This window comes from Coenobita brevimanus, chromosome 108 (assembly GCF_032717465.1).
Source record: "Coenobita brevimanus isolate Jiangsu-jjx chromosome 108, ASM3271746v2, whole genome shotgun sequence".
NCBI lineage: Eukaryota > Metazoa > Arthropoda > Malacostraca > Decapoda > Coenobitidae > Coenobita > Coenobita brevimanus.
The window spans coordinates 5,356,221-5,370,008 of record NC_137061.1 but is presented as its reverse complement, the minus strand read 5'-3'; the positions used below and the strand labels follow the sequence as shown (position 1 = coordinate 5,370,008).

Sequence of the window (13,788 nt, the reverse complement as noted above, 5' to 3'; positions counted from 1 at the left end):
AGGAGGGGCAGTGGGGGGTTAAATGGTTGGGTCGTCATCTAGTAGATCGACATCCAACTCTGCCTCCTTGGTGCCACGCCCCCTCCTCGCAGCCATTACTTGTCCCCTCACAGACGTATACATCTCACCACTGTCTCTTTTCCTCTTCCTTTCTATCTTTTTCCACGTCTCCACACACTTCTGACACCTACGAGAGGTTATAGACACCACCTCCTCACTGTCACTACGTGATGAACTTATCTTGTCACCCCCCCCCCTCTTCAACCTCAATAACAACAGCTCATCTTGTCACCAATACTCTACGATAAATGGGGTAAAAATCCAATACATAATAATTATACGCCTCAGTAAACACGGGAGAAAAGCCTCACTGGCATGCCAGGCGGGCCACATGCTCGCTGATTGGCTGCTCTGGGGGAGTGGCAGATAGGAAGAATGCTGATTGGTTTAGGCTGTGTGGTGTGGATGCCTGGCTGGCTCTGATCTGCTCCCCCACGTGACTTTGAGCCCTTCTACCACCGTCCAAAAGGCTGAATCTTGTACGGCAACCAGTGCTATCACTGAGAAGAGGGTTAAGCCTGTTGTCTCCCCTACCTAACTCAAACCAGTATATTGGCGGGGATGCCCCTGTGGCTCTAGATGCCTCATTACATCAGTAACTCTCAAGAGATTGTTCTTGAGGGCTCTGTACTGTTCATTAATGCCTCTGTCATGGTTGTGTGAAATTTGATAAGTTTTAATGATGAGGTAGGAATGAGTCTCTCGGTTAACGGTCAGATTTATCCTACAGTCTAACTACATTTGGCCATTCATTTAGCTGAAAGAGGTTAAGGGTGTTTGTCAGATGAGGTTAAACAGACTTTAATAACAAAGATTTACTTATACAGGAAGGAACTGTAGGACAAGATTATCATCAGCTCTTGTGTGAGGCCCTGACAATGTATGGATCCCTGCTGATAGACTCCATTAGCAGCACCCCAGAAGAAGCCATCCGAGACTATTTCAGTGTCGCCGTCAACATGCTGGAGGGTAACAGTGGTTGGTAACATATCCTTTTTACTCTGACTTGGCTTAAATCTCTCATCTCTCCTTTTTGAATGTGGAGTTGTAGACACTAAAATACAATGCTAGTCATGACAAAGTGCTGTGGAGAGGAAATAGAGCTGTAGTAAAGTGCAGCCTCATTATATGACGCCCTGTTATGTGATAAATCGCTACAACGATTTATTTTTTTTTTTATGTGAGGAAGAAAGAACCAAAGGCTGAGCCCGGAAAACTTTCCTTCCAAGAAAAAAATAAAAAACAATACAAAAGAGTGCCAAATTCAAGATCCATTCATTTCGAGGTGCCTGGACACACTGCGTTTGAAAGACTGGAGATCATAGGAAGTAGGAAATACAGACAGAAGGAGACAGTTCCAGAGTTGACCTGTTGCATAAATGAAGGACCGGGAGTAACGGTTAACTCTTGCATTAGAGAGTTGGATAGAAAAGGAACGAGAATTTGTTGCTAGACAGGCACTACGCTCCCATTGTAGAGGTGGAGGTATGCAAGCAGACAGTTAGGAGGAGCAGTGACCATTGAAGTAGCAATAGAAAAGAGATAAGGAGGTGACAGTGCGGTGAAGAGACAGAGGTTGAAGGGAGCCAGTAAGAGGAGGAGAGTTGATGAGACGAATAGCTTCTGACTCCACCTTATTGAGAAGAGCTGTATGTGGGGAGCCTTCCCACACACGAGAGTTGTACTCTAAACAGGTGAATAAAACCCGTGTATAAAGTCAACAACTGTGCAGGGGTAAAGAAGGCACGGAGTCGGCTTAGCACACCTAATCTCTTGGATGCAGATTTTACAAGAGATGCAATATGATCTTTCCGAGATAAGTCCCGTGTGAATGAAACCCAAAGCATGTTCAGGGATGTAAAAGGAGGAGAGTTGATGAGACGAATAGCTTCTGACTCCACCTTATTGAGAAGAGCTGTATGTGGGGAGCCTTCCCACACACGAGAGTTGTACTCTAAACAGGTGAATAAAACCCGTGTATAAAGTCAACAACTGTGCAGGGGTAAAGAAGGCACGGAGTCGGCTTAGCACACCTAATCTCTTGGATGCAGATTTTACAAGAGATGCAATATGATCTTTCCGAGATAAGTCCCGTGTGAATGAAACCCAAAGCATGTTCAGGGATGATGCAGGATTGAGCTGAATATTATCCCAATCAGGTTTCTGGGCCGGGCAGATGCCTTTAGGCACATGGACTTATTTATTTTTATGTTGTTTTTCCTCCTCCATTCATTATCTTAAAAAAAAAAAAAAAAAAAAAAAAAAAAAGTCTATGCTAGAGTCAGCCACTCTCACACTGACCCACATCTTAGCTGCACAATATTTTTCTTCAATCCCTCTGTGTAAATACACTTTTCATGATAGAATGTTGGTTTTGGTGTCTTTTTAAAGATGAATAGTTGTACTTTTTCGTAGTATGTTCAAAAAAGGAGAACAAAGAAAATAAAATGTCAAAATGACAAGTTGAAGTTAGGCAAAAACCAAAAATTTTATACCTTGCCGTAGAAAAATATTCGGAAAAAAAAACTAATTTAGTTATGTAAATCTGGTTTAAACCATGCAAAAATACAATAAAGTACCTTTACATAATGTATAGATTATGGTAATTTTTGTATTTTATTGTGCAGTAAAGCAAAAGGAAAGAGAAGCACAATTTTATTTTAGTTTTGGCCGCATATTCACTTTGCAGTGTTTTTCTTTGTCCAGTCATTGTAAATACACTTTTTCTGATAGGATGCTGATTGTGGTGTTATTTTGAAACTGAATAGTCGTACTTTATCATAGTATGTTCGTGAAAGGAAAACAAAGGAAATATAAAGCCAAAGTGATGAGTTGAAGTTAGGCAAAAACCAAAATTTTTTACCTTCCTGTAGAAAAATATTCACCAAGAATATAATGATAAAGAAACAAAGCCGTGAGTCAGACCAGCTGTGCAGTACCTGCCACGCATAGAGCAACCATTCTATGATGTCATGCTCGAGTCTCTTTGTTATGTTGGGGTATGTAAGAATTCCGAATCGAAGTGAGAATTCTGAATCAGAGCAAGATTTCCGAATCAGAGCTACTAGTGCCCTTTTTAGTTTGTTTTTTGTTATATCTATCAGATATCTTTCTTATCACGATATGACTTTAACTGGTTGGATTTTAGTTATTTCATCGCGTGTTTGGTCTTGTATTTTCAGTCACGGAGTCTGGGATATAGGTAAGTTCGAAATTTGGAGTTTTTCGTCAGTGAGCACTGGTTAATGAGATTTGGAGATACATATACAACATGCATTTCATCTGCATCCAGTAATTTACATTAAATTGTAATAAATAATTTCAGTAGTGGTAGGTGGTGTCGACCATCATCCACTTACTTGATGTAGTGCTTCCTACTTCTTCTTTAGCCTTTATCATTCTTTTTTTGTGCCTGCCCTCCTCTCTTCCTCTTTCTCCCATCTTTCCTGTCACTTCTTATTTCTTTTCTTTCCTTTACAGGTGTCTTTACATTGAGTGACAAGCCAAATGGTTTCCTGTAAGCCAAGAAGCCATTTACAACGCTGGGTGGTAACCATATAACCAAACCATACGTGCTCCTTACGTGTCAGCAGGTGGATTATTGGAGGGTTAGTGCCCCTCCCTGTAAAACAAAAAACTCTAAGTCAAATGGCCACCCTTATGAGATTATGGTGTCTGGCTATAGATAGATAGACTTAATTTCAGTAATTTTTCTCCTTTTCTACTCTTCCTTGCAATCATATCTGGCAACATTTCACCACTGCAGTTTCTTATTCAGAGATTTCTCACACCTTTTTTTAGCTTACTCGGTTTCATTATACCAACACCTGTCAGGTCTTATCATCATCGTCATCATCATTGTCATCATCATCATCATCATTATCCTTCTTCACCCATGGTGGGGAGCATTAAGCATGCTCCCAGGAGATGGCAGGTGATTTAGGGATTAGAGGTCAATGAAGGATTAGGGTTAAGCCCTCCGGGGAATCTCAAGCTTTTCACACCTGAGTGTGAAATCACTTCTCTACTCTGACCATATGTTTTTCACCTTCTGAGTCAGTCATGTGCATAATTATTATAAAAAAAAAAAGTCTAGAAAATACCAATTTTCTCTGAATACGGCAAAAAAACTACTAAATTTCTAAGAGGCTAAATTTAAGGCCAAATCCAGGAAAATCAACCAAAAACAGCTAAATTTAGCCTGAAAAGGCTAAATCTGGTCAGCGTGTTAAAGCTCCATGACGATAAATAACGGGAAATGCATCCCACTGCAAACAAGTACACTCAATCCTCGTAAATCACGTGTTCATAAATCACGGATTCGTATATCACGGCTAGATGGCCGTCAGACTGCCGGCAACCTTAAATCACTGTTAAGTCACGAAAATTGCGGACCTAGGCACCCAAGTGGGCCTTTTCCGAGGAGAACCGTAAACCGCGGCATTCAAACTGAAAATCGCGACCCAACAACCAATCATCGCGCGTCCCTGGTGGCATATGTGCATGCTAATGTCGCCATGTTGTTGTTGTTCTTGCCCAGCCAGTCCGCACTACAGACTGTCGCCGTGGAGTACGAGAGTTACGTGCCTTTTTTGTGCAACTTCCTCCCGCCTCCTACCTGCCGTGGCTCCTCCCGACCCCCCGATGAAACACTCTAAGCAGTATGGCGTCAAGAAGCTGCCGCAGTTGTTGTACAGTCAATGTTTGGAGCTCATTCGTCATGTTGAGAGGGGAGAGAAGTTTTCAAAGTTGTCAAAAGAGTTTGGGAAGAACAAGTGCTGAGAGGTTCAAAGTTCTTCCCAACACCACCCCACTCCATTCACTTAAGCACTTTCGGCATAGGATTAAGGTGAGATCCGTTAACATGGCTTATTTCTATTTAATACATGCATTGAATATTCCTAAATTTGTATGTTTGTGTTTGAAGGTGCCTAGATGGGTGTAGGTAGGGTGCTGTGGGGGTGGGTTGGCCAAAGTCCAGACCCAGATTAATTTTTCACGAGTTATTATTCATAAATCACGGAATTCGTAAATCACGGCAGTGGTTCAGACCCAAATTGCCGCAATTTACAAGGATTGAGTGTACACTCATAAACAAGTTAAAAACACATAGGATCTAAATACATGTAGTTACAGCCCCACCTGTTTCAAAGTCTAGTTCCAATTCAGAAATTTCAAGTTACGATTTGGAAATCTCGCTCTGTTTTGGTGATCTCACTCCGATTCGGTATTCTTACGCACCGGTTATGTTGCATAAATGCGATTTGTGGTGAATACTTTACAAAAGTTTCTTAAAATGACGATTAAAAGCGTCATTGGAATCTCTGAGGTTGGATTTGAAATGACTATCAAAATCATCATCGGAATCTCAAAGGGTTATTACACATTAGTGGTTACTCCTGTGGAAGATTTTGACTGGTTGATAGGTGTAAAAACTGTGTCATTGATGCATTAAAAACAACAAGATTATTTTTACCTCTGTCAGAGATAGAGCCAAGTCAGACATTAGGTGTGCCATAGCCTCATTCCTTGTTTGTTGAAGTAACTGCTGAGATGGACGTTGCGGAAACCGAACGGAAAGGTGAAGGGTGGAATCATCAGCATACGAGTGGATAGGATTAGATGTAGAGCTTAGAAGATTACTGGTGATTAAAAGGAAGAGAGTTGGTGATAAGACAGAGCCCTGAGGAACGCCACTGTTGATAGATCTAGGAGAAGAACGATGGCCGTCTACAACAGCAGCTATAGAATGACCAGAAAGGAAGCTATAGATGAAGTCACAGATAGATGGATAGAAACCGTAAGAGGGCAGTTTGGAAATTAAAGATTTATGCCAGGCTCGATCGAAAGCTTTCTCCAAAGTCCTGAAAGGAGGATGACCAGGAGTCTGAAAAGTAGGTGAGAAGATCGCCAGTACAGCGTCCCTGACGGGACCTATACTGATGATCAGAACGAAGGTTGTGATGGGAAAGATGCTTTAGAATTTTTCTGTTAAGAATAGACTCAAAAACTTTTGAGACACAGGATGGTAAAGCAATTGGACGATAGTTTGAGGGTTGGGAATGGTCACCTTTCATTAGGACTGGCTGAATGAGAGCAAACTTCCAGCAAGAAGGAAAGGTACAAGTCAAAAGACAAAGGCGAAAGAGTTTACTTTGGCAGGGCGTAAGCACAAAAGCACAGCTCTTGAGGACAACAGGAGGGACTCCATCAGGCCCATATGCCTTGTTAGTATTGAGGCCAGTGATGGCAGAAAATACATCAACTGAAGACATTTTAATGTCAGCCATGAGGAAGTCAGAGGGGGGAAATGATGAGGAACAGCACTGGAATCATCTAGGCAGAATTGGAGGAGAAAGTCTGAGCGAAGAGATCTGCTTTATCAGTAGAAGAAATAGCTACAGGGCCATCAGAGTAGAAAAGAGGAGGAAAGGATGATGAGGTAAAGTTGTTAGAAAGGTATTTGGCAAGATGGCAGAAGGAGCAGGAAGAATTCGAGTTGGAAAGTTGGGAGCATTTAGTACAGATGAAATTATTTTTAGCAGGGCGAAGAACAGACTTAGCACGATTCCGGGCAGAAATATAAAAAAGATGTGATTCAGGGGTGGGTTGGCTCTGGTACCTTTTATAGGCCCTCGTCTTGTTGCGGACAGCATTAGAGCAAGCGTGATTAAACCAAGGCTTTCTTGCATTAGAGGATGTGAGAAGGGAATGCATGCTTCCATGCCCGAGAGAATAACCTCTGTAATGCGCAATGCACACTCAGATGGCTCCCGGCCATGGAATCAATAATCGTTCCATGGAAAATGAAAGAAATACTGCCTGTGGGCCTCCCAATCTGCAGCTCCATAGTGCCACAGACAACATTTCTTTGGAGGGTCCACAGGCCTCACCGGAGTGATAGGACAGGTTAAGGTAATAAGGTTATGATCGGAGGAGCCCAACGGAGAGAAAAGATTAACAGTGTAAGCAGAAGGATTAGTTGTAAGGAAGAGGTCAGGTATGTTGGAGCTTTCTCCAAGGCGGTCAGGGTTACGGGTACGGTACTGTACAAGCTGCTGTAGGTCATTAAGGATAGAGAAGGTGTAGGCTTGTTCACCAGGTGGATCAAAAGAATGGAGATTTCAGAGAAAGGAGAAATGGATAGAATGTGTTCCATTGTAGAAGTAAGATAGTCGAAGAATTTTTTATAGTAGAATTGGGAGATAAGTAAACAACACAGATAAATTTGGTCAGAGAATGACAGGAGGGCCAAAGCCAGAGAGTAGAGAATTCAGAAGAATCAAGTTCAGGAACATGAGAGCAAGATAGATCGTTGCGTCCATATACACAACAGTTGTACACTGTCTTGTTACAGTATTTGAAAATTGATTGCGATTTTACTACAACGATATTTTTGATGGCCACCTCCGAGTGTCTCGTGTGGACGCGGTGGTGCATGCAAGCCAAAATGACCACCCAGTGTTTACAGTTGCTGTGATCATTGCGTTTCGTTCTAGTTTATGCATGAAAGGCCTCTGAAACACCATTGTTATCACCAGATAGCAGTGCAAGTGCATAAATAGTGCAGTGTGCAGTATTAAGTGAAGTGATAGTTTCTGTGTGTGAAATCCTGAAACCTGTGGCCTGAAAATCATGTCAACCTTGCGTAACCAGTGTCCCCTTTATGGGCCTTTACTCATGCATGAAAGCCATTGGAACACAATTGTTTTTGCCAAGTACCATACAGTGGAAACTCTGAAATCACTTGTTTCTAAACTTTGAATTCATAATATGCGGCAACATCATGCAGCAATTTACAATATCAATAATTCGTGGAAATTACATGTAATTCGCGATTGCAACTTCAAAAGTGAAGGTTTTGTGATGTTTTTTTGAATATCTGTTATGCTATGTTTGCACAACTGGTGGTTTTCCTAATAAGCTGTAAGAAAAAGATATTCCTCTTTGTATTGGGTAGGCAGATTCTGAAGCATATAAAGCTCTGGGATGAGTTGCCACATGATGCTAGAACAATTAACACCAGCATTCTTTACTTATTTTGCCTGCAGTTTTTAAGTTGATGGAGTTTTGGTTGAATTTAGACATTGTCATTTTTCTTGATATCCATAATTGTGGTAAAATGGTTTCCATCAGGATATTTTTTTGGCATACCTCCATGTATAGTTGTGGGCCAGATACTGTACATGAAATTTGCCTAACAAAGCTGACGAGACTCACTTGCAAACCTTTTTTTTTTTTTTTTAAGAAGAAGAAGAAGAAGAAGAAGGAACCAAAGGCCAGGAGCCCACAAACCGTTCCTTCCAAGAAAAAATCAAAACAATACAAAAGAGAACCAAATTCACGATCCATTCATTTTGAGATGCCTGGACACACTGCATTTGAAAGACTGGAGATCATAGGAAGTAGGAAATGCAGACAGAGGGAGACAGTTCCGGAGCTGATGTGTTGCATAAATAAATGACTGGGAGTAACAGTTAACTCTTGCATTAGAGAGTTGACCAGAAAAAGGATGAGAGTTTGTTGCTACGCGCCCTTTGTAGAGGTGGAGGGATGCAAGCGGAAAGTTCAGAGGAGCAGTGACCATTGCAGTAGCGATAGAAAAGAGATGAAGATGCAACAAGGCGGCGAAGAGTCAAAGATTGAAGGGAGCCAGTAAGAAGAGGAGAGTTAATGAGACGAGAAGCCTTTGACTTCACCCTATTGAGAAGAGTTGTATGTGGGGAGCCTCCCCACATATGAGGGTTGTACTGTACACAGGCGAATAAAATCCATGTATAAAGTCAACAACTGTGCAGGGGTAAAGAAGGTACGGACTTGGCTTAGCTTGCTCTCTTCACCTTAACCCGTAAATTGCGCAATTACCCATTTTTATCCCACCCCGTGGTGCAAAAAAAATGAAGGATCATCTGGACCTCCTTTCCCACCCAAGGGCACAGTGAGGAGTAGCAGCGTCCAGACAGCACAAACTTGCCCAATCCAAATAGGCCACACTTCCATTCACTCATCATTCAAGCCCCCAGAATCCTGGCTCCACCAGATACGCCAAAAAACATTCACCACATTCTGCAGCATCACACAACGTGTCCGGTTGAGTCAATCTGAACACTTCCATGCTCACAAGGGGTGCCAAAATCCCTGATCATGCATTTCTCCTCACAGCATTCATCCAGCCAGCTCGATCTCTTGTCAGTTTCCTAGCCTCACCGACTTCCAAACCTCTCTTCCTCAAACACTCATCCACCATATCTTTCCACCTCCTCCTTGGCCTACCTCGCCTCCTCCCTCCTTCAAATTTTTCTTAGATATACCTTTTTCACCACTCTATTGTTATCCATTCTTTCCACATAACCATACCATCTTAGGACACTCTCTTTGATTCTGGTGTCCACCAACTTCCTCGCTCCACACCTTTCACGAATCACATTATTTCATATCCTATCCACCCTCTGTACTCCACATACACTCCACAGCAGTCCTGTCTCCACTGCTCTTACTCTTGACTTTTAATTTTCATGCCACACCATAGTCTCACATCCATATGTTAGAGTTGGCACTAACACTCCCTCATGTAAGCCTCGTGCAGCTGCAACACTCGAGCCTATGTTTCTTATCAAGGCCTTCATTGCATCAGCTACGTATCTTCCTTGTGTTACTCTACTTTCAACTTCTTTTGCACATTTTCCTCTCTTTTCTTTCATTATACCCAAGTATTTGAACACTTTCACCAATTCCAGTCTCTCTCCATTCACTGTGACATCACACTGGGAGTCACCCTCTCTCTCAATAACCATCACTTTACTCTTCTCTGCATTTACTCTCAAGGCACGATGCTCACAGACATCAGCAAAACTCTTCACTAGCTTACCAAGTTCCTGTCTGTTACTTGCAAGCAGTACTGCATCATCAGCCTACAACAAATTTGAGATATTCCATCCATCACCATTCATTACCAATGCCATCCCTCTCTCCATTACTTGTGTTTTCACTACTCTCATCACCCCATCCATATATATATATATATATATATATATATACAGTATATATATATATATATATTGAACAACCATGGGGACATCACACAACCTTGTCGCACGCCCACACCGATCGTGAACCATTCACTTAGATGCCCATTAACCCTTACACATGCTGTGCTACCATCATAGAAACTCTTGACGGGTCCTAGCAGCTTACCATCTACACCATACATGTGCAGAACTTTCCACAATCCCTCTCTGTCTGCTTTGTCTTATGCTTTATCCAGATCCATGAATGCCATAAACACCTTATGGTCGTTCTCACAAGCATTTTCTACTATTTATCTCACTGCAAATACTTGATCCACACATCCTCTGCCACTCCTAAAGCCACCCTGTTCATCACTCACTAGGACTTCTGATATCTCTCTTACTTTCTCTATAATAATTCTTTCATATACCTTCCCTACCACACTCAATAAACTTATGCCACGATAATTGTTGCACTTACTTCACTCGTCTTTATTTTTGTACAGGAGTACAATCACAGCCTTTTTCCACTCTGCAGGCACAGTTTCACTCATCCATGGCTTCTTACATATCTCCAACAAGCACTTCATTCCACTCTTTCCACTAAACTTCAGCATCTCTGCATACACATCATCAACCCCAGCTCCTTTCCCATTTTTCAGCCGTTTCACAGCACTCTTCACCTGTGTGAGTGTCACGTCTCCTGGCACTGCATTCCTTCTCTGCACACCCCCAAAACCAATAATGTTTACAGTAGCTCTGCTCTCTCTATTCCCATTCATCAGGCTTTCAAAATATTCTTTCCATCTGGTCCTTACTTCATCCCCATGGGTTAGTAACCTACCACCTGCATCCTTCACACTATCACATATTTTTCTGCTGTCACTTCTACATTTCCGCATCTGTTTTAAGAATAACTTCCTGTTTTCAGAGTAGTTTGCATTCATTTTTCTTCCCAGATCATCATTTACCTCCTTCTTTATCCTCTTCACAAGTCTCTTTATGTGCTTCTTGCTCTCGATATACTCAGTTCTTATTTCAACTGAACCCCTATCCCGTAACCACTTTAGCCACTTCTTCCTCTTTTCCTCCACCGCTCTCTTAACCTCCTCATCCTACCATGCCGTACGTTTCTTTTTTGTTGATACTCTTGCCACACCACACACCTCTTTAGCATTCCTAAGCAATCCCTATATGCATTCCACAGGCAGTCCAGATCCAATTCATTCCAATTCACTGAATCTATCTTGTCCTCTACTTTGGTCCTGTATTCATTTGCCACTTGTTTGATCCTCAGCTTCTCAACTTTCAGTCTTTCACCCTGACTGCTCTTCTCTCTCTTGATCCACCTCACTCCTCTCAGCTTGATCTTGCATACCACAATCATATGATCTGACAGACCTCCACATCGTCCTGTCACAGCCCTCGTATCAGCAACCATTCCCATCATCAACCTCTCTACGAGCACATAATCAGTCAGGCTTCTTTCTACATGATCCCTGTTTCCTCTGTACCATGTATATTTATGTGCATCTTCGTGTTTGAAATACGAATTACAAATGTACAACCCCCTCTTCTGACACATATCCTTTAGTCGATTCCCATTATCATTTTCTCCCAGTACTCCATAACAACCCATTATGTCATCCTCTGGACCAGTGCCTACTCTTCTGTTCACATCCCCCATCACGATCACATTATAGCTCCTGGGCATTTCTCCTACTACTTCACCTAGCTCATCCCAAAACCTGTCTTTCTCTCTCTCACTCCTGTCCTCACACAGTGCATATGCTGCAATCACTGCCACTTTCACCTTCTCAGACTTGAACTTGACATACATACACCTCAAGCTGACACATTTGTAGTCTGTCATTCCACTGTGCCACACCCCGTTCATTAACAAAGCAACTCCTTCCTTACATCTTCTTCTCCCATTCATTCCCGATCTTACATATTTCACACCCTCCCACTCCACCACTTCACACCCTTTCATCTTTGTTTCACACAGTGCCATCACAGCATATCTCGCACTCTTGAACACATTCACCACTTCCACCCTCTTGCTCTCCTTATTCACACCTCTCACATTCCACATGGCCACACGAGTCTGCCCATTTGGTTGGGGTACTGGGCCCTCTGAGGCTCTCTGAAACGATTCCCATGATTAAGTGATTTGGGATAGGAGTATCTGGGGGACACTTAACCCTGCCAGAAACCCTGGTTCTTTGGTTACCACCCAACGTAGTAAATGGTTTCCTGGGTACAGGAAACCATTTGGCTTGTCACTCAGTGTAGAACTCATATGGCATCACTCTGCATTGAGTGAGTGGATGATGGGCATCCCCACCTACCACAAATTTGAAGATAAACATCCAGGGCATCATATGGTGAAAAGAAAAAAATCTCTCTCTCTCTCTCTCTCTCTCCCTCTCTCTCTCTCTCTGTCTTTGCATAGGGCCATGCATAAGTTTATGTATGGGAGTAGTAAAAAAAAAAAAAAAAAAAAAAAAAATGTTTTTGTTTATTATAAACTTGAAGTGTTTAATCCAGGGCATCATATAGTGAAAAGAAAAAAATCTCTCTCTCTCTCTCTCTCCGTCTTTGCATAGCACCATGCATAAGTTTGCATAGGGATCGAGTTGTTTACGGCGATGCATGGCCAGCACAGCCTGAGCTGTGGCTCGCAACGCGACGCTACCAAGCCTGAGCTGTGGCTTACAATCCACAGGTTAATATCCCATAATTTCCATCTTGATGGATCACAAGGGAGTTGAAAGAGTCACATAGACGGTCCATCAGTGTTATTGCACCCAACTGCAGCACTATCAGACCATTAATAACAGCAAAAAAACACCTACCTGGGGGTAGGGGGGTTTCAAGAATACGTTGTACGAGGCTACTAAAGGGTTGGTGGTGGGTTAGTGCCCCACCCCGTAAAAAGAACTAACTAAACAATAAAGCGCCTCGGACCAGGACAGACATATGTTGACGAGTAAGGAACGGACAAAGGACATTCTGAGGGTGGGGACATGGAATGTGAGAGGAGTGAATGATGAAGTGAAAGAGAGAGAGATTGTGCAGGTGCTTGAGGATGCAAGAGTGGATATATGTGGATTTCCTGAAACTAAATGGAAAGGTGAAAGGGTGAGAGAGTGGGAATATGATTTAGGTATATGTGCAGGAGTTAATGAGAATGAGAGGGCAAGAGAGGGAGTATGTCTGATGATATGCAAGAAGTGGAAGGAGAATATAAGAGAGTATGGAACAGTGGGTGCAAGGATTGTATGGGTGAGGATGAAAGAGGGTATACAAGCGTGGATGATTGTATGTGCATATGCTCTGACAGAGGACCGAGTGGCAAGAGTGAAAGATGAGTTTTGGGTGAGTGTAGAAGCATGTATGGACAAATTTGAGAAGAGCAAGAGAGTGCTTTTGATTGGAGACATGAATGGCAAAGTTGGGAATGTACGAGTGGATGGAGTGGTTGGTCAGTGGGGTGTGCCAGTTGAAGTAGATGGGAATGGTAGTGCTTTGGTGGACATCTGTGCTGGTAAGGGGTTGGCAATTGCTAGCACCTACTTTCGGCATAAGATGATCCACAGGTATACATGGAGAGTAATGAGGAGGATGGATGGTGAACTTGTTGAATGAAAGGCAATGATAGACTACGTGTGCGTGGATGAGTGAATGAGAAGACAAGTGTTGGATGGAAGAGTGTGGA

General features: G+C 42.5%; 1 protein-coding gene across 1 annotated transcript in view; it reads left to right on the top strand.

Annotated features, from left to right (window-relative positions):
• LOC145416941 (serine-protein kinase ATM-like) overlaps positions 1–13,788 on the top strand; it is a 505,436-nt gene that overhangs the window by 416,203 nt on the left and 75,445 nt on the right. The window contains exon 46 of the mRNA XM_080285796.1: positions 888–1,038. Within this exon, the coding sequence (XP_080141922.1) occupies positions 888–1,038 (151 nt within the window). The remainder of the gene's footprint in view (positions 1–887; positions 1,039–13,788) is intronic.